The sequence below is a fragment of the Leguminivora glycinivorella genome, chromosome 27 (genome assembly GCF_023078275.1).
Source record: "Leguminivora glycinivorella isolate SPB_JAAS2020 chromosome 27, LegGlyc_1.1, whole genome shotgun sequence".
Classification (NCBI taxonomy): Eukaryota; Metazoa; Arthropoda; class Insecta; order Lepidoptera; family Tortricidae; genus Leguminivora; species Leguminivora glycinivorella.
The window spans coordinates 1836054-1862805 of NC_062997.1; the positions used below are offsets into that span (position 1 = coordinate 1836054).

General features: G+C 37.6%; 2 protein-coding genes across 2 annotated transcripts in view; both read right to left on the reverse strand.

Annotated features, from left to right (window-relative positions):
* The window catches only part of LOC125240256 (anoctamin-4), a 52450-nt gene extending 47253 nt beyond the window's left edge, over positions 1-5197 (reverse strand). Inside the window, exon 1 of the mRNA XM_048148102.1 lies at positions 5067-5197. The gene's annotated coding sequence lies outside the window, so the exon portion shown is untranslated. The remainder of the gene's footprint in view (positions 1-5066) is intronic.
* Positions 5198-7818: 2621 nt separating this feature from the next.
* Positions 7819-22445, reverse strand: LOC125240328 (putative fatty acyl-CoA reductase CG8306). The gene is made up of 4 exons (XM_048148214.1): positions 22328-22445; positions 11952-12154; positions 11475-11726; positions 7819-9812 (listed from the first exon to the last, which is right to left on the reverse strand). Exons 2-4 carry the CDS (start codon positions 12144-12146, stop codon positions 8727-8729), a joined length of 1533 nt encoding a protein of 510 aa, XP_048004171.1. The 5' UTR covers positions 12147-12154; positions 22328-22445; the 3' UTR covers positions 7819-8726.
* Between the last annotated feature and the right edge of the window lie 4307 nt (positions 22446-26752).

A 26752-nucleotide genomic window follows, 5' to 3' on the forward strand; every position in this document is an offset into this window, starting at 1 on the left:
GACCGGTCTATGGAAAGGTCTATGGCATCTGCCTTGATCATATGTTTTAAAAACACGAAAAAATAGGCAGGCGGTGACTCGCCAACTCACTATATGGGTCCCCGAAAACGGCCGCTCGCACGGAGCGACAAGGGGACAACATAGCGTGAGCGGCTCAGGGTGTGGAGAGGTGTGCGCCGCTTTCTACCCAGTCTGTACGAAACAGCCACTGTGCCAACTTGCGTCTTATGCATATTTCACTTCCACCCTGCGAGCATATAGCTCTGGCACCCCACTCTGGACGGCCGGTTAAGGCAAGCCAGAGGTGAGAGTCCTGCGACCCCTGCTCAGTGTTCACTCCGGCCGGCCAATGAAGGCAAGCCGGAGGGAGGGATCTGATCGACTCTCGGGGGCATGGGACCCAAGGGACGCCACTTCCCATTCAGCTCGCCACAAGCTGCCCTAATAATAAGAAATTTAAATTTAAGTTGAAAAAGTTTCTTACGGATAATGTTTTTTATAGCCTCAAAGAATTTTTCGAAGTGATGGAGGCAGATAGTGAAATTTATTAGATTCTACTATATTGTACGCTCGTAACGAGCAACTGTTGATACTTTGTTTTTGAAATATTGAACACCTTTATGTACACAGCTTACAATAAATAAATTACTTACGTACTTACTTACTTACTTACTTACTAATCCCAATAAGTCCTAGTCACACTTCGGGTTGGAAGGTCAGATGGCAGTCGCTTAAACTAGTGCCTACGCCAAATCTTGTAATTAGTGCAAGCGGACCCTGAGCTCCCAATGAGCCGTGGCAAATGCCGGGATAACGCAAGGAGGATGATGATGAAAGCAATAAAAAAAACACGCAGATAATTTATAAAAACCACTAGCTTTTGCCGGCGGCTCCGCTCGAGTTAGAAAGAGACAAAAAGTAGCCTATGTCACTCTCCATCCCTTCAACTAGCTCTATTTAAAAAAACACGACAATTCGTCGCTTCGTTTTGCCGATAAAGACGGACAAACAAACAGACACGCACACTTTCCCATAGTATGGAAGTATGGATATTTCAGTAATGATATTAGTTTATTTTTATGAAACCTCTATATGATAGGTATTTTAAACGCTTAGAGAGTATGCGATAATCGGAGCGTTGAACGCGTGCGATTTACGGAATGTAGAAATGACATATTAATGGTCCAGTATGCGCATTGTCATTTTTATACAATCCTTTAAATTCCATTAGAATGCGATCAACGCTGCGATATACACCCTGTTTTATTGAATTCCGTTAACTTTCAGGGAGGGTTATTTAGATCAAATACTATTAATTTCCCTAATAAGAAACTTGCAAGCGTCTTGACTTTTACGGTTATCGAGTTATTAAAAAAATTAAGATAATTACTGAACACGTGTGTGACAGCCTTTACCAATTCCTAATGATATTTGTTTTGACATATCCGGCGGTATATACCCACTTGGCCGGAAATCCTCATTTTCCCGGCCTCTGATGTAATGTACTAATTCTTTATATAAATCGTATTTTAAACCAAGGACAGTATAGGTAATACCGGAACAGACAAATCCCATACAAAAAATCGTACCCCTGAAATGTATGAGCCTTTTAGGCTTAAAATTAGATGGCTCTGTTTCGCATCCTGGGAAATGGCCAAAATCATATTTTCCCCAAATATTTTTGCGTGTTTATATTATTTATAAATAACATATTTCTTTATTTTAATATCGTGATATCACGTCGATATACTCTCTCTCTCTCTTTCTCTGTCCCTGGTCCCAGCTCGCTAGTTGGGGTCGGGCCTCCTTATGGCTCGGCGCCAGGACGCTCTGTCCCGGGTTGTCGTGGTTGGTGACAGTTGCTTGAGGTCTCTCTGGACATTGGACCACCACGAGGCGGGCGGTCTTCCTCTTCCTCTGGATGGATTGGGGATATCGAGCACCTTGCGGACGGTGTGGGTGTCTTCTCGTCGCATGACGTGGCCAAACCATCGCAATCTGCCCTCCTTCAGCTTGTCGGTAATAGAAGCGGTCTTAAATGTGCCCCGTATGTAGTCGTTCCGGACCTTATCCAACCGCGTGACACCACCGGCCCACCTCAGCATTTTCATTTCATTTACATGCAATCGGTTTTCGTGTACCTTATTGGTGGTCCAGCATTCGGTGCCATACAGCATGGCTGGTCTGACTACGGACTTGTATATTTTACCCTTCGTCTTGATGGGCATTTTGGGGTCACATAGTACGCCAGTAAGCGATCTCCACTTCAGCCAAGCCGTATTAATGCGGTGTGTGACGTCTTCATCGACAGTTGCATCATTGGAGATTACAGAGCCCAGGTATTTGAATTTCGGTACTTTTGGTAGAGGGGCATTATCGATAAATATATCATTCCCTATTGCGGCCGCTCCTCCGAAATTACACTCCATAAACTCTGTCTTGGTTCTACTGATGCGTAGCCCGTGTCTCTCCAGCTGCTTCACCCATCGATCAAACCGTGTCACGTCGATATACATTTTGGAAAAAATATATGTGGCGCTAAAAATTGAGGTTCGATTCTTACGCCGTGGCTTGCGTGGGCGACGGTCGCGCGATGGTCGCGCGACGGCGATGCGACACATACGAAATCAAACCTTATCGATATGGAAGTATGAGACGCGACGGCGACGGTCGCGCGACCGTCGCCCACGCAAGACACGGCGTAAATATGAAACTTGTAAATCTTATATAGGTAATCATTCCTGCTAAAACTACTTAACTGATATCTACAATTTTTCTATTATTTTTCTGGTGCTGTATTTCATGCTTTGTTTATAATAATTTATTTTATAAGCATTCAAATCAAACAAGTTTGTCACTAGATAAAGGCGAGAAATTGAAATTTTCTATGGGTCGATGAACATTCTAGCCCACCGTTAGCTGATTTTGACTTGTACATTTTCGACTTTTCCACGGCGAGTTTTAGAAAATCTTTGAATGCAGTTTTGTATATTTTTATTATAAAGGAATGTCTCCTTTATAAGTAAAATGAGCCAGCTTAAGGGTTTAAGGCAGTTTCCCTCCAGATGGCCGATTGTTAAATCTCGGCCATTCGATTTCGTGAAATTCGTTCAATAATATCTCCACTACTAGCGATTTAAATTCTACTAACAGAATCGAAAACGAGTGGTCATTACCACTAGTTTTAAATTGACTAGTCGTCCTTTTTCAAAAATAGCATTACGTCATTTTCCACAGACTTTCGAACGGCGAATTCGTGCGTTCGAAATTCAAAAATCGATCCCCGAGGGCGATTTTTGAATCTCGCATACGGGATTTTGTCACTAAAATACCGGTTGAAAACGGTGACTTGCCTATTATTTTCAGTGACATTTTTCTGAATTCGAACGCGTAAGACTCAAAAATCGATCCCCAGGGCCTGACTTATCTTTCCACACTGTATTTTATATTTAATGTTTTAAGTAGTTCAAGTAAGTAGTCCATTTAGCTACGCACTTAATCATTGAATAAAAAATGTTACAACCCGGATATTTTAACAGTGTCAACAAGGAGGAAAAATCTAATGGTTTCTTACGATTTCTTATTTTACATAAAACATTGAAAAATTTATTAACTAACCGCACTAATTTAATCTGATGCTTTATCATTATCAATTCCTGGTTACAGCAATAAAATGTAAATGGCGACTTGCGAAATGTAATTTTTATTCGAATTGCCATATTGTTTAAGGTTTATAAAAAAAAATATATTAAGGGTTCGGGGCGGTTCTTTTTTTCGCACTAGATCGCAAAATTAGTACCTGTATTAATTATTAGTTCGAAACTTTAAACGTCCATATGTACTGTGAAACATCGTACGATACACGTGCGACTCGTGTGATTTTTTTTTATCGTGTCTCATATCGATTTAAAAGACTCCCTTCGCTCGTGTTTTAATTTATCACCACTCGTTATAGAATTTATTCTTTTTCGCATTTGTATCGTATGTACTACTACTTATTGGGATTTAAAAAAAAAACGCCAATGCTATGAAATACTTTTCAAAATATATAAATGAAATAATCCTATGAAAATTTGAAATACGTCTAATACAGGGTGTAACATTAATGCTGGTGATCCATTTAAGAGCATAACCGGTATCGAATAGCGGTTACGAATACCACTTCCTTTTTTTAAAATAAACACCATGAAAATTAAAGGTACTATAGAAGGTTAATGTATGAGCCGTAGGATTTATCTTCGGCAATTATGTTACATAGTGTATATAAGGTCCTAATTTATTAGATGCAGATATTTTTACAGCTGATAGTACTCGGTCTCTGGAGTATATTAAACCGTGAAACATTATAGCTTTTACGATGTTTTTTTGGAGAAAACGGAAAAACAAATTTGCTACGTAAAAACACCCTGTTTAATGTGATTATTAAATGAAAACTCATTGAACAGATTCTAGTACCTCTTTTACGTACCACTTAACTGTAACTGGCCACTTCAATGACATGTGCAGTTTTCCCGCCGAACCTTTACGACATTTACAACAAACAATTGTTGACATGACAGACAGTGTTATTGTGACATGTGATAATGCACATGATGATTTTTTTAGACGAAATTATAATTAATTTTTTTGTTAGGAAAATGAAATCAAAAAAGTTACATGAAAAGATTTCTTAATTTATATTTAAAGTTAATTATTTTAATGTAAAGTATCATGTGTTAAAATATCTGCAACTAATAAATTAGGACCTTATATACGTCTATTTCTCAAAGGTTAATTTTTTCAGTACAGATGATGCTTTTTGTCCGCACTAGTGCGCAAAATAGTTCAATTTTTGTTACGTCCAAACTTCAGAGGGCCTTCTGTACTGAAAAACGTCGTACGATACTCGTGCGTATTTTCCGCACTTGTAATGTACTATTAACATTTTGCATATTATTTTTTTGTACATATAATAAAGCGTTTATTTGGATTTACTACTAGGACCACTACCTGTATAAATTACAACTAAAGTAGGTATTTATATGCAAGCCAGATGTTAAAACACAACAAAAAAAAAAGGTACTTACCTAATTACACCATATCACTGCACTACACTTTTTAAAACACCATTGTCTCTGACACTCGCGATTTTCGCGCGCTTTCGTTACGCGCGCCGCCGGTCGCGTTCGGATTTCAAATAAACTATCCAAGATGGCGCCCGATGACAGACGATGGCTAGTGATGGGGTGGGTCCTGAAAAAGTATCGATACCTTTTTTTCAGTGCGACATACAAGTAGTATAAATGAAATGAGGGCGCGCTTTCAGGGTAGATTTTTGAACTTCGACCAAATTACATACCGGGTGTCGGGTGTCCCGTAAACCAACGCAAGATGTCCTATCACCCCTTTTAATTTTGGTGTTGGTTTACGGGACACCGTGTATATTATACAACCAATAATATAAAATCATTGACAATGAGTGGTAAATAGTGTAAATATGTACTATTTTCATCACACTCCCACAGTAAATATGCAATTAAACGGAGCGGGAGTTATAGAAAAATTGTTCTCCCTAGGGAGCTATGAAATTTCTCGTACCGTATTTAACTTTTTCAATATATTTCTACGTATTTTTTAATATCAGAAGGGTGATAAAAAAACATTTTTTATTTATTTGAACATTGCACAACAAAAAATTGTAGGTACAAATGGCGGACTTAATGTCTTAACGCATTCTCTACTAGTGTGTAGCCATTTGGGCATAAGAAAATTGTAAATTTGAATCTTTAAATTTACCTTATTCTCGTGTGCAATTTTTAGCACCATGTTGCGCAATGTACTATATTATTATATTCACAATTTAAAGCACGTACATAAAAAAATCTTCATTGCCCACAAATTATAGAACATAGACAAATTCGCGTACCAAGTCTTGTCGTAAGTAATTCAGCGTAATTATATTAATAATGCAAACATTAGGTACTTATAATTGTTTCTAATAAGTGTACGATTATATGATATTGTTTTTGTTCATAACAAACAATGGTTTATAATTTAGTTAATTGATCTTTTTTCGTTGAGAAAATTACTAACAATGGGTTTTGGTGTTATCTTTTTTGTTATTTGACTTGTTTTGACAATCGGTAAAAACCGTAGTTACTACGAATAAGTTTATTCATTTGTAAGAGGCTCGAACTTACGACCAATAACTAAACGTCCTGATTTTTAAGATTTTTATCAAAATTGTGTAAGTTTAAATTTAATTTTATCGATAATTGATTCCAACACTGTCCCATCATCAACCACGTAATGACAGGGCTGGGAATCGTCAGACAACTCAACTCCAATGGACCTTAATTCCGCGTCATAATGTTGACAATTGCATGTAATCAGTGTCACTTTTCACGGTGATATGAACGTTAACTGTCTGAAATATAGGTCAAATATATCGACGCGGACAGAGTACTAGAAATATGTATACTCGAGCTTTGTTTTAGGGCCGAAGAAGGCAGGCTGGGAAACTCCAAAATTGCGAAATTTTCAACATACTTAGAAAAATATCTGAAACTTTTGTATAGAGATTGAAACTTCCCATTTCATGAAAATCATACCTATATAGTCAGTGTCGTCTAAATTATCAATGTGAACATAGTCGTAGAAATATGTATGCACGCGCATTTTTCTGACAAATGTTAAGGTACCGAGTGCAGTAGAAGCATCCGTAATGGCAATTTACTTTTGGTGATATTTTCATATGTTACGGTTCCATAGAGCTCAGCTAATATAATAATAAGCATATTTTATAATTATAATTGCCATTAAAGCGTTTGTTCGACTCTACGAGTTTTTAAAATCTCGTTCTATTTCACGTAGTCAGTGCTGTCATCTGTTGTCGAGTAGCGCGATAACAACATCTGTTTGTGTGAGGTACCTATTTCAAAGTTGTAAATTGTAATAAAAAGTAACAGGGGCGGGGGGGGGTCAATAAAAAAGTAAGTGGACGGCTGTATATGATTAAATTTGTCACCATGTTCTAAATCTCTCTTGATAGGTACTTTTTTCTACTTATTGTATAGTGAGATTAGTGAGTGTGTCGAACTAGGTACCTTCTGTTTTATTTTGATATTTAGTTTTTAAGCACTGGTAGCACAGAAATTAATTTAGATAGAAGAAACAAATTCATATATTTGTATAGGGGCCGAGCGTGTCAAATTTTGTACTGAAGTTGATTCTTGCCTGTAATTTTAAATATGTCTCAGGCTCTTGATTGTTCATAATTTTTGTGTTGTTGCAATTGAATATCACGTAACGAGGCATTTTTTATGTTTTGGTTGACTTCAACTTACAAAAATTGACGCCCGAAAGCTGCAAGCTGCAAGTAAAGACGGACAACTCAGTGGATTTCACTGAGTTCATTTGACACGCTAAGTAGATACGTTTGCTTGATCTATGGTATATATGACATCTGTGACTGGTAGCCTAGCGATAAGTACGTGCGAATTTCGTTCCAGAGGTCGCGAGTTGGAACCCCGGCTCGCACTAATGAGTTTTCGGAATTAATGTGCGCTTTTCGGTGAAGGAAAACATCGTGAGTAAACCGGACTAGTTCCAATAAGGTCCCTTCGGGTTGGAAGCTCAGATGTCAGTCGCTTTCGTAATACTAGTGCCTACGCCAAATCTTGGGTTTAGTTGCCACAGCGGTTAGTTTTGATTTGTAGTTTCCGATTTTGTTCAAAGATTCAAATCAACACATAGTAATCAACGAAGGTTATGTAAATTTAGTAATGCATGGTTTATAAATCCTTAGGGTTCATGTTACTCTTAAATAAAACAATATTATATCAAAATATAAACATTTATTAACGACCACCTCCACACTATTCAAATATAAGTTACAAAAATAAAAAATAGAATTTTTATCGATATTTTTGTGGGTATTTCCCCTCTCTAAATGATAAAGGAAATTTATATAAAAATAGATGTGCTTGTACCTACAGATATATGCTTCTGAATGAAATAAATGAACATAATATATAAAAAGGTAAGTATTAGAATATATATAACATTCAGTCCATATAAAATTCAGTCTTCTGCCATTCAATAAAAAATAATTATTATTTTTTCCTTTGATAAAATGATATACAAATTACAAAGCATAAGTGTATAGATTGTTTTAAAAAATGTACAGTTCATATAAAAAGTTTTTATATTTTTATTAAAACTATATCTGAAATATTAACAAGTGTAAGTAATATAGTTACAATTTTTTATTAGGTATAATTAATAATCATAGTAACGAAGATATTGTTCCTATATAAGTAATTATAACTACCATTGTCCGTATTTAAATTATAGAATATATAACAAACTTAATGTAAAAGTACCGTCAAACATGGCAACTTTACCATCTGAGGTAACTTTGCCATAGGTAAAGTTGGCAATATGAAAACGTTACTGTAACATTAATTTAGCAGTAGCTACTTACAGTAAAATTACTTATTTACTGCCAGTAGTAGAAATAACATAGGTAAATAAGCTCATGAGACATGTCATTCAGAATAATTGTGATAGACAAAACGCAAAATATACCAGAACTCATCGTTATTTTTTATGGTAACAAAATTGTGTAACGATATGTTTGCCGCCTTGGTGGACACAATAATTATATTCCATGCTAATTTGCTGAATGCACTCAATTATTAAGTGTCAAGCGCCTTGCCTAAATCTACATAGTAGACTAAAACAGTTTATAAATAACTATACAAAATATACAACGCCGGCACACACCACGCACTCTGGGTCATAGTTAACCCAATCAAGCAAGCCACGAAATACCAGAAAAGAGAAATGATCAACACCTGCCAAATTATATGAAGAACCAGCAATACAGTATCTTTACCTCTTGCTGCCTCTAAAGTAGATTCCTTCTCGCGATTTAGGTACCTTCTTACACCCAAATGTAAAGCAGTGAAGTACGCTCTCCATTCAATATCCGATATATCTATATAAAAAAGTTTACTATCAGTGCTGTTCAATTTCCCAGCGAGCTCAATAGAATTCGTATTATGAAACTTCCATTCAGTGAAAATGAACTTTTCAAGTCTGTTAAGTGAGTTCCAAACGTTTTTATGCAATCTGAACAGAATCGGACGACCACCTGTTACTCGTAAAAGCATGTCTAGAAGAATCGCTGGTATGAAATGTACGAAAAGAGCGGAGATTCTGAACATAAGAAGAGAATTCACGAATTTAAGATGGGGATACCAAACAGCGCTTTTCAAAGGGTATTTATGCAAGGTCTCATTAATAGTGTCTTCAAGCATCACCCACCGGTACGGCTTTTGAGTTGATGATGTAGCATGGTATATAGCAAGCAGACCTGTATTAGATTTTGCTGTTTGATAACCGGCTACCAATAACTCATTTACAACAACATCAACAGGGATATAATCAGCTATATTATTGGCAGCTAACGGTAGTCTTCGGACGACGCCTTTAGAAGCGCCCATTAAGAAACCTTGAGGACCGACTTTCGAGCAAGTCCAACCAGGGACAGGTTCTTTCCAAGCAGCAACAATCATACTAGGCCTCACTATAGTACAAGGGAATTTATCAGCATACTTAGCCACCTCATGTTCAGCTAAGTGCTTAGTAAAAGTGTAAGTGTTTGGATGTGTTTTTAAGAGTTTTGGTTCAACAGCAACTAGTGCTTCATCGGAAAGAGTGTCGACTAAAGCTATGACTTGTTCCACGTCTTCTGGTGCGTCGTAGAGCTTCTCGCGAGCCTCGTGGAGATAGGAGTTGACGTACGCTGAGGAGACGTGGATCATGACCTGGAAGGAGATTTTTGTTATTAGCGTTGTTTAGGTAAATAGGTATATGATGTAGAAAGAGAATGAAGAACTTACGCTGAAAGCACAATACAAAATCGAAATGTTGGATAAACCCTCGACATAGTGGGCCAATTTCCATCGAACATGACTAAGAACACTCCCGACTAATTCAGCTTTCAAACAAAAAAAATCTAAATCAGTTCATCCGTTTGGGAGCTACGATATCACAAACAGAGATCGCTCATTTCCATGGATCTCAAAAGTCACTATGCATAGTTTTAACGGTTCTTTTATTTCACTCGTATTGTAAATGGATTAAATAGAATTCTATTTTCAATTACTTCTGCATAATCATAATTATTGTAATAATTGCCTTTGAATTGAATCATAACCTTAGTAATCATTGTTTATTTCTTATTGTTATTGTTACGACCGAAATGCAAAAGGAAGTAATTAAAAATTAACTTTTTGCAATAATACCGTATCACTCATTTAAGTATCAGAACCGGGAAAGGTTTGCCATTTTGTTCTTAATAAATTACTCAGATCAGCTGTTTAACATTCATAATATCTACTAGGAAAACATTGCGCATCTTAAACAACCTCCTGATAGGTAGACCTATAACCTAAAACCTGTTCTATGCCATGGCAGGTCCAAAGGTCCTACATACTACACGCAGCGGTGACACTAAACGGTGTTGAGACCTGTTCGAGATGTTATGACCCAGAAAGGGGGTCATTGAGCTTCTAAAACAGTTGCCTGTCTATTTCTGGTCCTCGTTTTATTGACTAAACAAAATAAAAGTTTCCATTTCTGTTTGAACCCAAAATGCAATATTTTATAATTATGATTTGTCTATTAGGAATTTTCTTTAACAGAAAAACTTATCCTCGTGGAATTTGATGTAGAGATTTCGATAATAAATTAATAATGCAAATTTTTGTTAATCACATTACAGTTCTTTTTTTTTAACCCTCGACGCAAAAACGACGGGGTGTTATAAGTTTGACGTGTCTGTCTGTCTGTGTGTGTGTGTCTGTCTGTGGCATCGTAGCTCCCGAACGGATGAACCGATTTAGATTTAGTTTTTTTTTATCTGGAAGCTTATTAATCGCATAGGTAAACAACCCATTAGCGAAGTCTACAGTTAAATGAGCCCCTGTGTACCTAATAAATTTAGACAGGGCCGGTTTTCCCCTAAGCTCAGAAGGCCCTGGGTACCTAGGCAACTTGGCATAGGTTTTTTTCTTATTTTCCTTGTGTTAAAAATAATTAAAAAAGTAAAAAGTATTTATTGTACACACAAAAAACTTAAACAAAAATTGAGTTATCTTGTCTTACAACTAAGTGACAGTTATGTAGGTACATTTAGGCATTAACATTAGGATTTGCTGGTTCCTACACTAGGCAAAGCCTGTCTCGTAAGTGTTGGTGTGTGAAATTTTGTGTTTCACTCGGGGGTAAAATTTGTTTAACCTTCGTGCCCTGAATCAAGTGCTTAAGATTCCATGATTCGAAACTTTTTCTCGGGTATCAATATTGGTACTATCGGTCAAACGACAACTTTGCCCACTTGATTCTCTCTAACTATTGATTCGTTTCCTAACTAGCATACCTTACGGTATAATATAACCCAGTGAAAACTTTCCATAGAAACGTACCTTCAAATTCTTAGCCTGTCCAGCCAGCTCCATTACCCTTCTCGTCCCCAGCACATTGATCCTCACAGTCGGCTTCAACCCCTCCTCAAAGTCCAGAGTAGCAGCCGAGTGAATGATCACATTCACATTGTCCACCAGCAGCTGGCGGTCTTCTACGCTGAGGCCCAGGTTCGGTTCCCCGACGTCACCAGCTATGGGGACCAGTTTCTTGAAGATGTCGGGTGTGTTGGTTTGGAGGAGGGTCTCGAAGATCTGTAACGAAAAAAGAGTAGAATCAAAAAAAAATCTTCAATGGACAATAAAATAAGGTACAAATGGCGGAACAAGGGTTGGGTCGGTTGCACCAAATCGTTTGTGACCGAATTTAACGCCTGCAAAATGTTTTGGTCCACAGGTGCGCTATCAGGTGGCAGCGCCTCCCGTTCCAGAGAAAAATAATCCTAGAAAAACATTTTTGGAATTAAAATTGTTCCTCACCGGATTCTTAGGAAACTCCTCAAGCCGTTCTTCAATCCTTTTCCCTTTCTTCGGCCTCATCAGCAGGTACACCTTGCCAGCGTCAGGTAGACTCCTCAGGATCCTTTCCAGCAGACACAAGCCAACGAAGCCAGTACCGCCGGTGATGAAAAAGTTTTTACCGGCGTAGAACGGGCGCACTTGGGAATCAGCCATGTTGGATTCTGAAATGAGAGATATGGTTGGATAAATATACCATCAATAGAGAAATTTCAGAAAATTAAAAACAAAAATGGGTCGAAGTGGTTATGGTGGTGACTTGAGCTGGTTCTTAGTAGTAATAGGTATACAATTTGCAGAGAGACGAAAATGATTCGCTCGATTGTAAATTAATCTTTACTCAAACAATAGAACAGAGTAATTAAAGTCAAGGACAATTTTATTGTTATTACTCATTAGAAACTGTAGTCTCATAAAGTACATACATACATACAATCACGCCTGTATCCCATAAAGGGGTAGGCAGAGCACATGAAACTACTAAAGCTTCAGGGCCACAAAGTAACACTTCATAAAGGCAGGCAGTAATTTTACTAGTTTAATGTATATTATGCAAACGACTAAAACAAGTTTTTAGGGTTCCGTAGTCAACTAGGAACCCTTATAGTTTCGCCATGTCTGTCCGTCCGTTCGTCCGTCCGTCCGTCCGCGGATAATCTCAGTAACCGTTAGCACTAGAAAGCTGAAATTTGGTACCAATATGTATATCAATTACGCCAACAAAGTGCAAAAATAAAAAATGGAAAAACATGTTTTATTAGGGTACCCCCCCCTACATGTAAAGGGGGCTGATATTTTTTTTCATTCCAACCCCAACGTGTGATATATTGTTGGATAGGTATTTAAAAATGAATAAGGGTTTACTAAGATCATTTTTTGATAATATTAATACATACATACATACATACAATCACGCCTGTATCCCATAAAGGGGTAGGCAGAACACATGAAACTACTAAAGCTTCAGTGCCACTCTTGGCAAATAAGGGGTTGAAAGAAAACGAAACTGTGACATTGCAGTGACAGGTTGCCAGCCTCTCGTCTACACCACAATTTAACCCATATCCCATAGTCGCCTTCTACGACACCCACGGGAAGAAAGGGGGTGGCGAAATTCTTAACCCGTCACCACACAGGCCAATAACACACACACACACACAGGATAATATTAATATTTTCGGAAATAATCGCTCCTAAAGGAAAAAAAGTGCGTCCCCCCCCCTCTAACTTTTGAACCATATGTTTAAAAAATATGAAAAAAATCACAAAAGTAGAACTTTATAAAGACTTTCTAGGAAAATTATTTTGAAGTTGATAGGTTCAGTAGTTTTTGAGAAAAATACGGAAAACTACGGAACCCTACACTGAGCGTGGCCCGACACGCTCTTGGCCGGTTTTTCTTCTAAGATTTTATTTACATTCAACTGTGGCAACTTTACCTATTGTAAATTTTTATGGTAAAGTTCTGTGGTTAGAAGGTAAATTTGTCAATATAGACGGTAGGTTTCTAACAGTGTTTTAATAATAAGCAACAATCCATACCTACTTAATATTATAAATGGGAAAGTGTCTGTGCCTGTTTATTAGATTAAATTAGATTTCTTTATTTCATGATAAAAATTACACTATAAATTTGCTACATGTCAAAATTATGTTTATCTTCTCATCATGATCGTCAAAAATTACATAATAAATTCCAAATAATAGTTATTTGTTATACAAGGGGGCAAAGTTGTATTTTAACGCCGAGTGTGGAATTGAAAAACGAGCAAGTGAAAGGATTCTATAGTTGAACCACGAGCGAAGCGAGTGGTTCGAGAATAGAATCCTGAACTTGCGAGTTTTTTAACACACAAGAAGTAAAATACATTTGCACCCGAGTGTAACACAAAACTTTTCCCCTCACTATAGCGAGGAAATTACAACGCAAGAAAATGCGTTTATCACTGCTTCCAGTAGTTCCACGGGTGGTAAATCATCTTAATTACTAGATTCAACTACTTTTGTCAATTTTAAAGCAGTTAATTTGAATTTATTCAAGGTCAAATTACTTTACCCACTAGTGGATAAAATGCGTTTTTACCCGCTGGTATTAAAGGACAAAACACGTGTTTCCGAGCTAGTGAGGGGAAAAAATAATTGTGTCTCCCAAATGAGGATCGTCATTTACAAAGAAAGAAAATACACATTATTATTATTATTTATTATTTATTTGTCCGTCTTTCACGGCAAAATGGAGTCACGAATTGACGTGAGTTTTTAAGTGGAGATAGTTAAAGGGTGAAGAGTGACGCTACTTTTTGTCTCTTTCTAATCTCCACACTTCCCTAAAAAGGGGATGGAAGTTTGGATGGAAACGTTCCGCAATTTGCGAATTTAACGTGAGTGAAGCCGCGGGCAAAAGCTAGTGGGTAACTAGGTAAGGTAACTCAATATTTTTCCCCTCACTAGCTCGGAAACACGTGTTTTGTCCTTTAATACCAGCGGGTAAAAACGCATTTTATCCACTAGTGGATAAAGTAATTTGACCTTGAATAGAGGCAAATTTTTTGCTTTAAAATAGATAAAAGTAGGTTAATCTAGTGATGAAGATGTTTTACCACCTGTGGAACTACTGGAAGCAGTGATAAACGCGTTTTTTGCGTTGTACTTTCCTCGCTATAGTGAGGGGAAAAGTTTTGTGTTACACACGAGTGCAAATGTATTTTTCCCCTCACTAGCTCGGAAACACGTGTTTTGTCCTTTAATACCAGCGGGTAAAAACGCATTTTATCCACTAGTGGGTAAAGTAATTTGACCTTGAATAACGTCAAATTAACTGCTTTAAAATTGATAAAAGTAGGTGAATCTAGTAATAAAGATGATTTACCACCTGTGGAACTACTGGAAACAGTGATAAACGCATTTTTTGCGTTGTAGTTTCCGCGCTGTAGTGAGGGGAAAAGTTTTGTGTTACACTCGGGTGCAAATGTATTTTACTTCTCGTGTGTTATAAAACTCGCAAGTTCAGGATTCTATTTTCGAACCACTCGCTTCGCTCGTGGTTCAACTATAGAATCCTTTTACTTGCTCGTTTTTCAATTCCACACTCGGCGTTAAAATACAACTTTGCCCCCTTGTATAACAAATAACTATTACTTCTCGTGTATTCGCAAGCACAGGATTCTATCGTGGCTTCGCTCGTGGTTCAACTATAGAATCCTTTCGCTTGCTCGTTTTTCAATTCCACACTCGGCGTTAAAATACAACTTTGCACTCTTGTATAACAAATAACTATTATCAATATAGAGCGTAGGCGAGAGGCTGGCAACCTGTCACTGCAATGTCACAATTTCGATTTCTTTCAACCCCTTTTTGCCAAGAGTGGCACTGAAACTTGGTAGTTCATGTGCTCTGCCTACCCCTTTATGGGATACAAGCGTGATTATATGTATGTATGTATCTAGCGAATAAACGAGGACTGCTTTTTATATTAAGGCGATATCTCGCGATCGACTTTCATCTTATAGACCTGTAGGCCATATTGACCATCATTTCGGAAATATGTATATCAATTGCTCAGTTCCAGTAAATAGTTCTATCTCATTTTTAATCTCCGACGCAAAAACGACGGGGTGTTATTAAGATTGACGTGTCTGTTTGTCTGTCTGTGTGTCTGTCTGTGTGTGTGTCTGTGGAATCTTAGCTCCCGAACGGATGAACCGATTTGGATTTAGTTTTTTTTGTCTGAAAGCTGAGTTAGTCGGGAGTGTTCTTAGCCATGTTTCATAAAAATCGTTCCACTAAATCGCGGTCGGGGTTTTTTTCAAAATTTTAATTTTTTGGTTAGGTTATCTCCGATATTAATAGACAGTGTGAGTGGTTGCGTATATGGTCTGCCCATTAACACGACCACATGGCCTTTATTTCGGACATATGAAGGCAATTATTCCACTTTTTCGTTGCATAATGGAAATATCCGACTTGACGCAACGACGTTTACGTAAGACGCGAGAGTGAGGTAAATATAATAAATAAACAATGTAATATGGACGTAATATGAGCTTTTATGGATATAGGTATTTTATATTAAATTTTAGAGCAAGTGAAAGAGGATACTATAGTTGATAATAGAATCCTGAACTTGGCGAGTTTTTCAACACACGAGACGTAAAATACATTTGCACCCGTGTGTAACACAAAACTTTTCCACTCACTATAGCGAGGAAACTACAACGCAAAAAATGCGTTTATCACTGCTTCCAGTAGTTCCATAGATGGTTGATGGATCATCTTCATCACTAGAAACACCCACTTTTATAAATTTTAAAGAAGAAAATTTGACTATATTCAAGCTCAAATTACTTTACTCACTAGTGGATAAAATGCGTTTTTACCCCCTGGCGTTGAAGGATAAAACACGTGTTTCCGAGCCAGTGAGGGGAAAAGTAAATTACCGAACCTCGAAGTCGTCATAAGGCTACTGAACTTTTTTTATGATGTAATACGAGTTATAAAACTCCTCAAACAATAAGTTGCTTACCTTGAAGACAATTTTTTTTATAAGTACATACTATGATGATAGTTAAAACAATGACTATTTGAACTTTGTCCCTTACACAAATACTTCAACGTATAACGTGTATAAGGAAATGTTTTATTTGTAGTTATCAACTAAGTAAAAATAACACATCGATAATTTTAATATTTTTTTCTACTCGTCGATCTGTCAATTAGGACACCACAGACTAAACTATAAGTGCTGACTGTTCAGTGTTGGATAGTCTTAGTTGACACTTAGTCAACTATAATATTTCATTACACTTCACTTTAGTTAACTGAAAAAAATTCAAAAATAGAACTTCATTAATACAAGTTCTATACTACGCAAATTAGTATAGAACTTGTATTAATGAAGTTCTATTTTTGAATTTTTTTCAGTTAACTAAATATATATACCAGGCAAATTTTTCTGCGTCTGAAACACATTTTTTTTATCTTTCGTAGTATCGACCAATCAGAGACGGTTATTACAAACAATTGGTTGCCAGGTAATTCGATGTTGATACAACGGTGAACGACGCTAGTTGGTGAGGTGAAAAATGTTGTGTTTCACAAGGGGGCAAAGTTGTTGTTTAACCGCACGTGCCAATTATTGATACCCGAACAAGCGAAAGATTCCAATATTGAACCGCGAGTGTGGCGAGTGGTTCAAAAAGTGGAATCTTGAGCTTTGCGAGGGTTTCAAGGCACGAAGGTTAAACAAACTTTGCCACCGAGTGAAAAACAACATTTTTCACACACAAATAACTATTTTCTCAGGAACGCGTAACTTTTCAGGGTTGCCATAAAACAAATAACCTATCTATGGATGACCTTAACGAAAACATTGCAAAGTTAACCGTTTCAGAATTACGACGTTATATGATAATCTTGCAATCATTACATGACTTTCAATAATTATGATAAACAAAGGGATCCGTTTTTCCTTTCAATTCATTTGCATACGCACTCAAAAAACGATCGTATGCATCCACAATGCAATTACTCTAAACAATGCATACAATGCTGTTGCACAAAATGCAGTGCAAGTTATAGGTCCAGATGGTATGAGGAAATCTTTTGTTTATACATATATAGGGTGCCCGATAATTAATCGACAACCTTTTAATCACCAACCACCTTATACTGGTCCAGAAAATCGACTTTAAGGTTTAGTAAAAGTCGCCTGGTTTTCGAGATTTTCACGCTTTTTAAAATTTTAATACTACCTAAAATTTTACTTTCTTACTTACTAAACCTTAAATTCGATTTTCTGGACCAGTATAAGGTGCCCTCTTGGTGGTTAAAAGGTTGTCCATTAATTACCGGGCACCCGGTATACGGCAAATACATATGTTACTCCGTATAGACAGATAATAAAGTTTAAGAAAAATAATACTTTCAATTTGTAGAGGTTGACGATGTTCATAAGTATTCCAAATTTCAAAGCGATAGAATAAGTAGTTCTCGAGATATTTAGCAGTATGACAGATAGACAGACGGACAGAGCGGCACCATAAGGGTTCCTCTTGTACCTTTTTGGTACGGAACGGTAAAAATGTGCGGGCGACCATGGCGCTACCTTTTGGTGATTCTTGGCTAGATGGCGCTAATATTAATATTTGACAATTTAACACATATTACCTAAGTTAAAAATTACTGCTCGTACCGCATGAAATGGGTTTGAGAGTTATAACATTTAAAAAAAAACAAGGTTCTATTGTTACTAAGTACAAAAGGTTTTTTTGATCGCGATGATGCTTATATGGGGCGTGGTATGCGTAAGTAGTGTATTGATAAATGTAAGAAAATTGACAAGTAAGATGTAACAAAAAGTAGTTTTTACGAGGAAAAAAAACCTTAACTGACTGTTTTACGAAAAACATTTAGTTTTGATGTAGGTATACATATTTCTTTGCTCTTGGTACACCGTATATCAAAGAGGATCGAGTGTATTACAGACAGAGATCGGACGGATTTGCGACATTCTTAGTGACTTACGTCATTTTAATGACTTTTAGTATGAGATGACGCACAAAAATCCGATCTCTGATTATAGAGAATTACTGTCAAAGTTGTGTCATAGTCACCGTGCATAAACTCCATCTCCATATCTCGACACAGGCTTAAAACTGTTGAACCTCAGTTTTGACAATTTGGCCCATATTAACTTGATATGTGTTAAAATCACAAATATTAATAGTAGCACCATCTAGCTGAGAATCATCCAAAACCATATAGTCGACCGTGCATTTTTCTTCATTGTTCCCAGGTATATTTTATTCTAACTATAAAACTCCCGTGAGACTCATACATATTTAAAAATATTTTAAGCGGGTTACTCACGTATTAAGTCGATATAGCGTTCGACATGTTTCGATCCAATTTTCGAGGATCTTTCTCAAGAGTAGCGACACGTAAAGGCGGGGTCGCTACTCTTGAAAATTGAAAATTGATCGAAACAGTCATGTCTCATGTCGAACGCTATATCGACTTAATACGTGAGTAACCCGCTTAAAATATTTTTAAATATATATTTTATTCTTTCTATCACACCAATACGTTGGAAAGAGGCAATATTTATTTGTTATACAAGAGGGTAAAGTTGTATTTTAACGCCGAGTGTGGATTTGAAAAAACGAGCAAAGGATTCTGTAGTTGAACCACGAGCGAAGCGAGTGGTTCGAGAATAGAATCCTGAACTTGGCGAGTTTTTCAACACACGAGAAGTAAAATACATTTGCACCCGTGTGTAACACAAAACTTTTCCCCTCACTATAGCGAGGAAATTACAACCCAAAAAACGCGTTTATCACTGCTTCCAGTAATTCCACAAGTGGTAAATTATCTTCATCACTAAATACATCCACTTTTATCAGTTTTAAAGCAGAAAATTTGACTATATTCAAGGTCATATTACTTTATCCGCTAGTGGATAAAATACGTTTTTACCCGCTGGTATTAAAGGACAAAACACGTGTTTCCGAGCTAGTGAGGGGAAAACGAACTTTATCGGCTTGATAACTTTAGTGTACGTTTATGAATAAATGGGTTAGACTTTATCTGTCTATACGGAGTTATATCTCTTTACCTACAAGTCATCTATTTTCTACTGTATGTATGTGTGTCTACGTTATCCTTCACCTCACTAGCCTATATAACCACCAAGACCGACCATGACTTGTCTTGTTTACTCAACTCACATAGAACACGTCCAAAGTTCAAATATGGACGTGTTAGGAAAAGTAAACATGTCTCTACAGTGAGCTCCGTAGCATAGAAGTCTAAGATATTCGGTCGCAAAACGTCACAAGTCACAACATAAGTAAAACCTAACCACAAAATTAAAATCTTGAAAAACATCCCCGACTGCGCCATAGTAGACCGATTTTCATTAACATGGCGAAGAACACTCCCCACTAACAGAGCTTTCAGACAAAAAAAAACTAAACCTAAATCAGTTCATCAGTTCCACAGACTACGATGCCACAGACAGACACACACACAGACAGACAGACAAACAGACAGACAGACAAACGGACAGACAGACAGACGTCAAACTTATAACACCCCGTCGTTTTTGCGTCGGGGGTTAAAAATCATAGGCGTTCGAAGTTTTGATAATCATCCTCCTTGCGTTATCCCGGCATTTGCCACGGTTCATGGGAGCCTGGGGTCCGCTTTGACAACTAATCCCAAGATTTGGCTTAGGCACTAGTTTTACGAAAGCGACTGCCATCTGACCTTCCAACCCGAAGGGAAACTACTGAAACTAGACCTTATTGGAATTAGTCCGGTTTCCTCACCATGTTTTCCTTCACCGAAAAGCGACTGGCAAATATGAAATGACATATCGAACATAAACCAGCGCTTAAAGTTATCATCCGATGGTCAATGTCCAACAATATGAAATATCAGTCATGGTGTTTATGTGTCGTCAGAGTCTAGGTAAAAACCCATTCACCTTGACTCTACCGATCATTACACACAGGTACCTACATAACAATTTGCAGGTAAATAGTGCAAAACACATGTATGTACATTACGATTTAAGTGCGAAATAGTATTTTCTCAAACATGCAATGAAATATTGTCTTTACGTTCCTTAAAATGGGCTGGGAAGTATCGCTTTTTGGGCGCAACAACTCGAGAGGACTGTAAAGGGATTTCATATTATTTTTTAGGCCTAGGCCTGCAAAGTAACTTTTTTTTATAAAATATTGTCCTTTAGAGCATTTTTTTTTATTTCATTGTATGTTTGAGAAAAGCACTATACATGCCTCGGCGTGAAAACGGATTCCCGGCCTCGTATCCCTATCCGGCCTCGCTCGCACGCTCGCTCGACCGTATATACCCACTTGGCCGGAAATCCTCATTTTCCCGGCCTCTGATGTAATGTACTATTTATGCAACAGGCGTTTAAAGGAGGTCAAAAAAGACGAGTGGCGTGGGTAACAATTTGAGGCGAAGCCGAAAATTGTTATTGAGACGCCACGAGTATTTTTTGACTCAGTTAAACACCGTTGCATACAATACTTTTCTACGACCATGCACTTAGTTTTTAATAGTTTTTTTGAATAACTTTCGTGAAATTCACACTGTTTCCTGTATTTTGACGCAAAGGTTTGCACTGTCAGTTCGGCTGCCCAAAGCCTTCCCGCGCACGCGCGCAGTGTCGTTATAAGTCGTTGCTATGGTTACAGAGCCAAACAATGCGTTTTCAGTTTTTTCGATACTGCGCGCATGCGCGGAAAGCTGGCGGAGGCTGGCTTTGGGGATTAGACCTTTATGTAGGGTTTTAAAGATCTGTGCACGACCCTGTAAATGACGAATAACAGTTCGGGAGTAGAAAAAATAGAAAATTCGAAATTTCTGTGTTACATTATAACCTAACCACAACCAAAATTAAAATTTTGAAAAAAACCCCGACCGCGACATAGTGGACCGATTTTCACGAAACATGGCTAAGAACACTCCCGACTAACTCAGCTTTCAAACAAAAAAACTAAATCTAAATCGGTTCATCCGTTCGGGAGCTACGATGCCACAGACAGACAGACACGTCAAACGTATAACACCCCGCCGTTTTCGCGTCGGGGGCTAACGAGTTTTTTGGAACTTATGTGTGAAATGTCATTTGATATGCCAGTCGCTTTTAGGTGAAGGAAAACATCGTTAGGAAGCCGGACTAATTCCCAATAAGGCCTATTAACTTTCGGGTTGGAAAGTCACGACGAAGGGTTTTGACGACCGGTCTGGCGCAGTCGGTAGTGACCCTGCCTGCTACGCCGCGGTCCCGGGTTCGAATCCCGGTAAGGGCATTTATTTGTGTGATGAGCACAGATATTTGTTCCTGAGTCATGGATGTTTTCTATGTATATAAGTATTTATATATTATATATATATGTCGTTGCTGAGTACCCACAACACAAGCCTTCTTGAGCTTACCGTGGGCCTCAGTCAATCTGTGTAAGAATGTCCTATAATATTTATTATTTATTTATTATTTAAGTCAGATGGCAGTCGCTTAAAACTAGTGTCTACACCAAATCTTGGGATTAGTTGTCAAAGCGGACCCCATATCCCATGAGCCGTGATAAATGCTGGGATAGCGCAACGCCGCCCACCGTATAATTATCGTAACTATAGCAACGACTGACACATAAACAATTTCACCCAAAACTTTTAGGTCACTCTCGCTTATCTCAATTTGCCACCACTAGGTACATTTAAATCCAAATAAACATAGTTTTATAACAACATTAACTCTTCATATTTCTCTATAAAATGATATAAATTATAAAATGTTTCCTTACCTTGTGGTTGACCAGTGACGTCACAATTCAAAATGGCGGACGCGGGCAGTCGCGGCGCGCGTTGCGTGATCACTGCAGCGGTATGCTTGGCGCTGTGGTCTAGTGAGTTAGGCTGTGGTCAGAGTGGCGGCGATTTTTAACTTCCGACGCAAAATCTAAGGGGTGTGTGTGTCTGTCTCTGCGTGTGTTTGTCCGTAGCACCGTAGCTTTAAAACTGGTGAACCGATTTAGATTTAGTTTTTTTTAAAGCTGAACTAGTCGGGAGTGTTCTTAGCCATTTTTTGATGAAAATCGGTCCACTATGTCGAGGGTTTTTTCAAAAGTTAAATTTTAAGTAAGCTCAATTCTCTTAATTATTTATTTAAATAAAATAAAACTATGCTAAGCCAATTAAGCTATGTAAAAAAATAAGTGTACATTCAACTGATTTTATACCTGTGTCTACTTACAATAAAAGTAGTAGGTAAGTAGTATCAATGCGAAAACACATTAGATATCGTAAACTAGAACTTTCCTTTGCTAATCCGCGACGTGCAAGTCAATCAGTGCTAACCTGTTATAATTACTTGCGTATTTTTTACATGCAATTAATTTTCCCACCCTCCCACCGCAAAAATAAAAATAAATACGCAAATAAATATAACAACCCACCACCAAAAATACAAAACTCGACACGTGTTTCGCCTCTCTACGAGGCATCCTCAGGAGCTGATGTTGACGGTCCGAAGTCCCGCAACTGACTGATCGTCCCCAGAATGGTCGGCCATATTTATACATTGTCCACCCCCCCTACCAAGCAAGTTAGATGGAAAAATTCGTAATAACGGCGATGACGCAATATTCAACTGCTCATTAAGGATTAACCCCCTATTGTTGTACCTAATTATCTCCAACTGTTCCAGAACCCCCAAACGCAGCCCTTTCTCACATACATGTAAAACATCAAAAGAATGATTCTCTGATACAGTATGGTCACTCTCTATCAAATGCTTTGCAAAATTGGATCTATTATTATTATTATTTATTTATTCATAATAAACAATTACACTTATGCAGTACAATTAATGCGCCAAACGGGAATAACCAGTTTGTTGGCGCTGCTGCGCTCAGTTCTAACTTTAATCCTTACTGGTTGATAGGTAACTGTTTACATGTTGTGTCTTATGTGAATACTATTGTTAGTAGAGATAAAGCATGCAACTATGTGAGGACAATATTTTGAACTAAAGTGTTTATAGCTACCAATACCTATTAGTTACATATTTCGCTCTCTGGATGGTTGTGCCTGTATGATGCCATATGCTCCTTATACCTAGTAGTGAAATTGCGGCCCGTTTAGCCCACGTACACTTTGTTACAAACATCACTTATAAACCCCAGATTTTTTCCCTTTCTCGATCCTATCTTTGCCGTTACAAAGCTTGGAGTGGAAAGTGTTATTTGTCCTAAAGGCCACAGGAATGCCGTTTGACTTCAAAATCTTATAAATGTCCTCTGACACTTTGCCAACATAAGTAATACTCGCTTGAGTCGCTTGACACCTCTTAACCGGTTCAGAAGGACATTAGATATTGATGTCTATAAAGAAAACTGTATTTTTTTTTCTATACCACTGCGGGCCCATGTGTCACCTTTCCTTAATCAGCACTACATGCTGAAAATGCACCACCGCCGTAAGCTTCACCTTGCCTCTTTACTCTTTGGAGTGATAAAGTATCAGTCTCCCATATATCTATACGAGAAGCTGTCCATACGCAGGCCACGAGGGGGCCGGCGGTCTGAGACTCGACTTCTTACTCCTAGGCACGCATCGGCAGCCTTCCGGGGCAGTTATTCCTATTCAGCGAGCCGTTGCTGGAATAATATACCTCCTCCGATCAGGAACCTGCAAAGCATTCATAGTTTCAAGTTAACTTTAAAAAAATCCATGCTTGAACACCAAATGAAGACGAGCTTCATTTAAAACACTCCACACGCTGCGTTACTTACCATAGTTTTTGTCCCAGTTAGCAAACGCCCTTTTACATAAAATTATTCAAGTGTAGTCCCAATAAATGTTGTCTTTGTTAATATTTTTCGACTTTTCTGCCATAAAAGATTGCTATGCGTGAACTGCGGCCATATTTGTTATTTTTGCTTCTTCAGCTGACAGCTATACGTCATTGGTGTGTTGCCACAGATGCTGTTAGCTGTTGACGTTAAATTATGGTCGCGTTCACACTTAAAAATGTTTGTCATTGTTTTGTTCCCTTTATTTTAATGTATAATTTATAAACTCTGGAAATATTGTCTTATTTTAAATTGTGTACTTTTTTGCAACTTTTTATCCTGTTTGTGATGTGTGTGTGCTTTCCGTGTTTTCACTCGCAATGGCCCCGACGGAAGATCAGCGTTGGCCCTCCCAGGCTAACACCATGCTGAGTCGGGACCATTTCGTGGCAATTATTATGTATGTACCTATATTTTTGTGTTGTGTAAATAATTTCTGTTTTCACTTGTCACGAATAAATGATTTCTATTCTATTCTATTCTATTCTATTTTAATTTATTTTTAGTTATAAAAATTGCTTAAAAACAATATATAATCTTAGAGATTATGATTTAGGTACTATGTTCCAATTGTTGTAATTGTAAACCGACGGTATACAATTATATTGTACTTAAGTCTACTAATGAGGAGGCACACTCAAAGGTTATGACAGATGGCGCCACCTTATGAGTCCATTGCACAGATAATGAATTTCATACGTGGGAGCGAGAAGATAATATTTTTTTGTTTTTTTCTTCTATCTCTCACATATGAATGACAGAGGCACTTGCACAGGCGCCGCCTGGCGGGATAAAATGTTAACGTGCCTCCTCATTAAATATCACTAAAAAACCTAAAATCGGTAAATTACCAGTTATTGTAATAGGCCAGTCAAGTACAATGATGTAGAATTTTTATTTTCACACTATACTTAAAACGCAACGCTTGCCGCTCTGCTCGTCGCTCCTCTTTATTCGGAACCTATCCTTAATCGTCACGATGATAATCTTGCAATACCGGCTCAATTGACTCGCCATAAACCGTCATTATATATTCTGCATTTGCGTAGTTGGTAATTGACATACTTTTACATAAATAACTATGGTTTTGTAAAAAAAATCCAGACACCAACTTTGTACCAAAATTTTGCGACTTGGCTCATTTTTTCAGGGGCTATAAAATAGGGACCATAGAATAACCTAACCACAAAATTTAAATTTTGAAAATACCCCCGACCGCGACATAGCGAGTAGACCGATTTTCATGAAACTCAGTTTTCAGACAAAAATAACTAAATCCAAATCGGTTCATCCGTTCGGGAGCTACGATGCCACAGACAGGCACACACACACACAGACAGACACGTCAAACTTATAACACCCTGTCGTTTTCGCGTCAGGGGTTAAAAAGTGTCATACCTAAGTTAAATTACAGTAACTATTTACTGCTTTTGTTTAAGTAACTCCATAAACACAGACTTGTGATGATTCCTGAAAACGCAAAACATAATATCTGTAAAATTTTTGCTTTTCCATAGAAAACATTTATTTCAAACTATATGTTACAGCCAAAATGCATACAACAGCCAATATGTTTTTATAATAGCAAATTGCAAATCTTATCAGACAACAATGAGATCTTATTAATAACCTAACCACAAAATTAAAATTTTGAAAAACCCCGACCGTGACATAGTAGACTGATTTTCATGAAACATGGCTAAGAACACTCCCGACTAACTCAGCTTTCAGAAAAAAAAATACTAGATCTAAATCGGTTCATCCGTTCGGGAGCTACGATGCCACATACAGACACACACAGACAGACAGACAGACAAACACGTCAAACTTATGATACCCCGTCGTTTTTGCGTCGGGGTTTAAAAATGCAGGCGATTATGTAATTATTATGCGAAACGAATATTGTTTTTTTTCTTGTTTTTAACCCCCGACGCAAAAACGACGGGGTGTTATAAGTTTGACGTGTCTGTGTGTCTGTCTGTCTGTTTGTCTCTGTGTGTGTGTGTGTGTGTCTGTCTGTGGCATCGTAGCTCCCGAACGGATAAACCGATTTAGATTTAGTTTTTTTTGTTTGAAAGCTGAGTTAGTCGGGAGTGTTCTTAATCATGTTTCATGAAAATCGGTCTACTATGTCGCGGTCGGGGGTTTTTTCAAAATTTTAATTTTGTGGTTAGGTTATTTCCATGTTTTACGATGTTTGCATTAAATTATTAAATAGAGTGTCCACCGGTTATATGTATATGGTAAGCGTGTTCAGTGGATACATGTAGAACTTAACATCACAGCGTAATAATGGAAAAAATGGATCAGTTACAATTGCCCCTCAGTCGAGATTTGTCCCGCTATACCTTTAATCTTATAGGCATTTAGTAATGC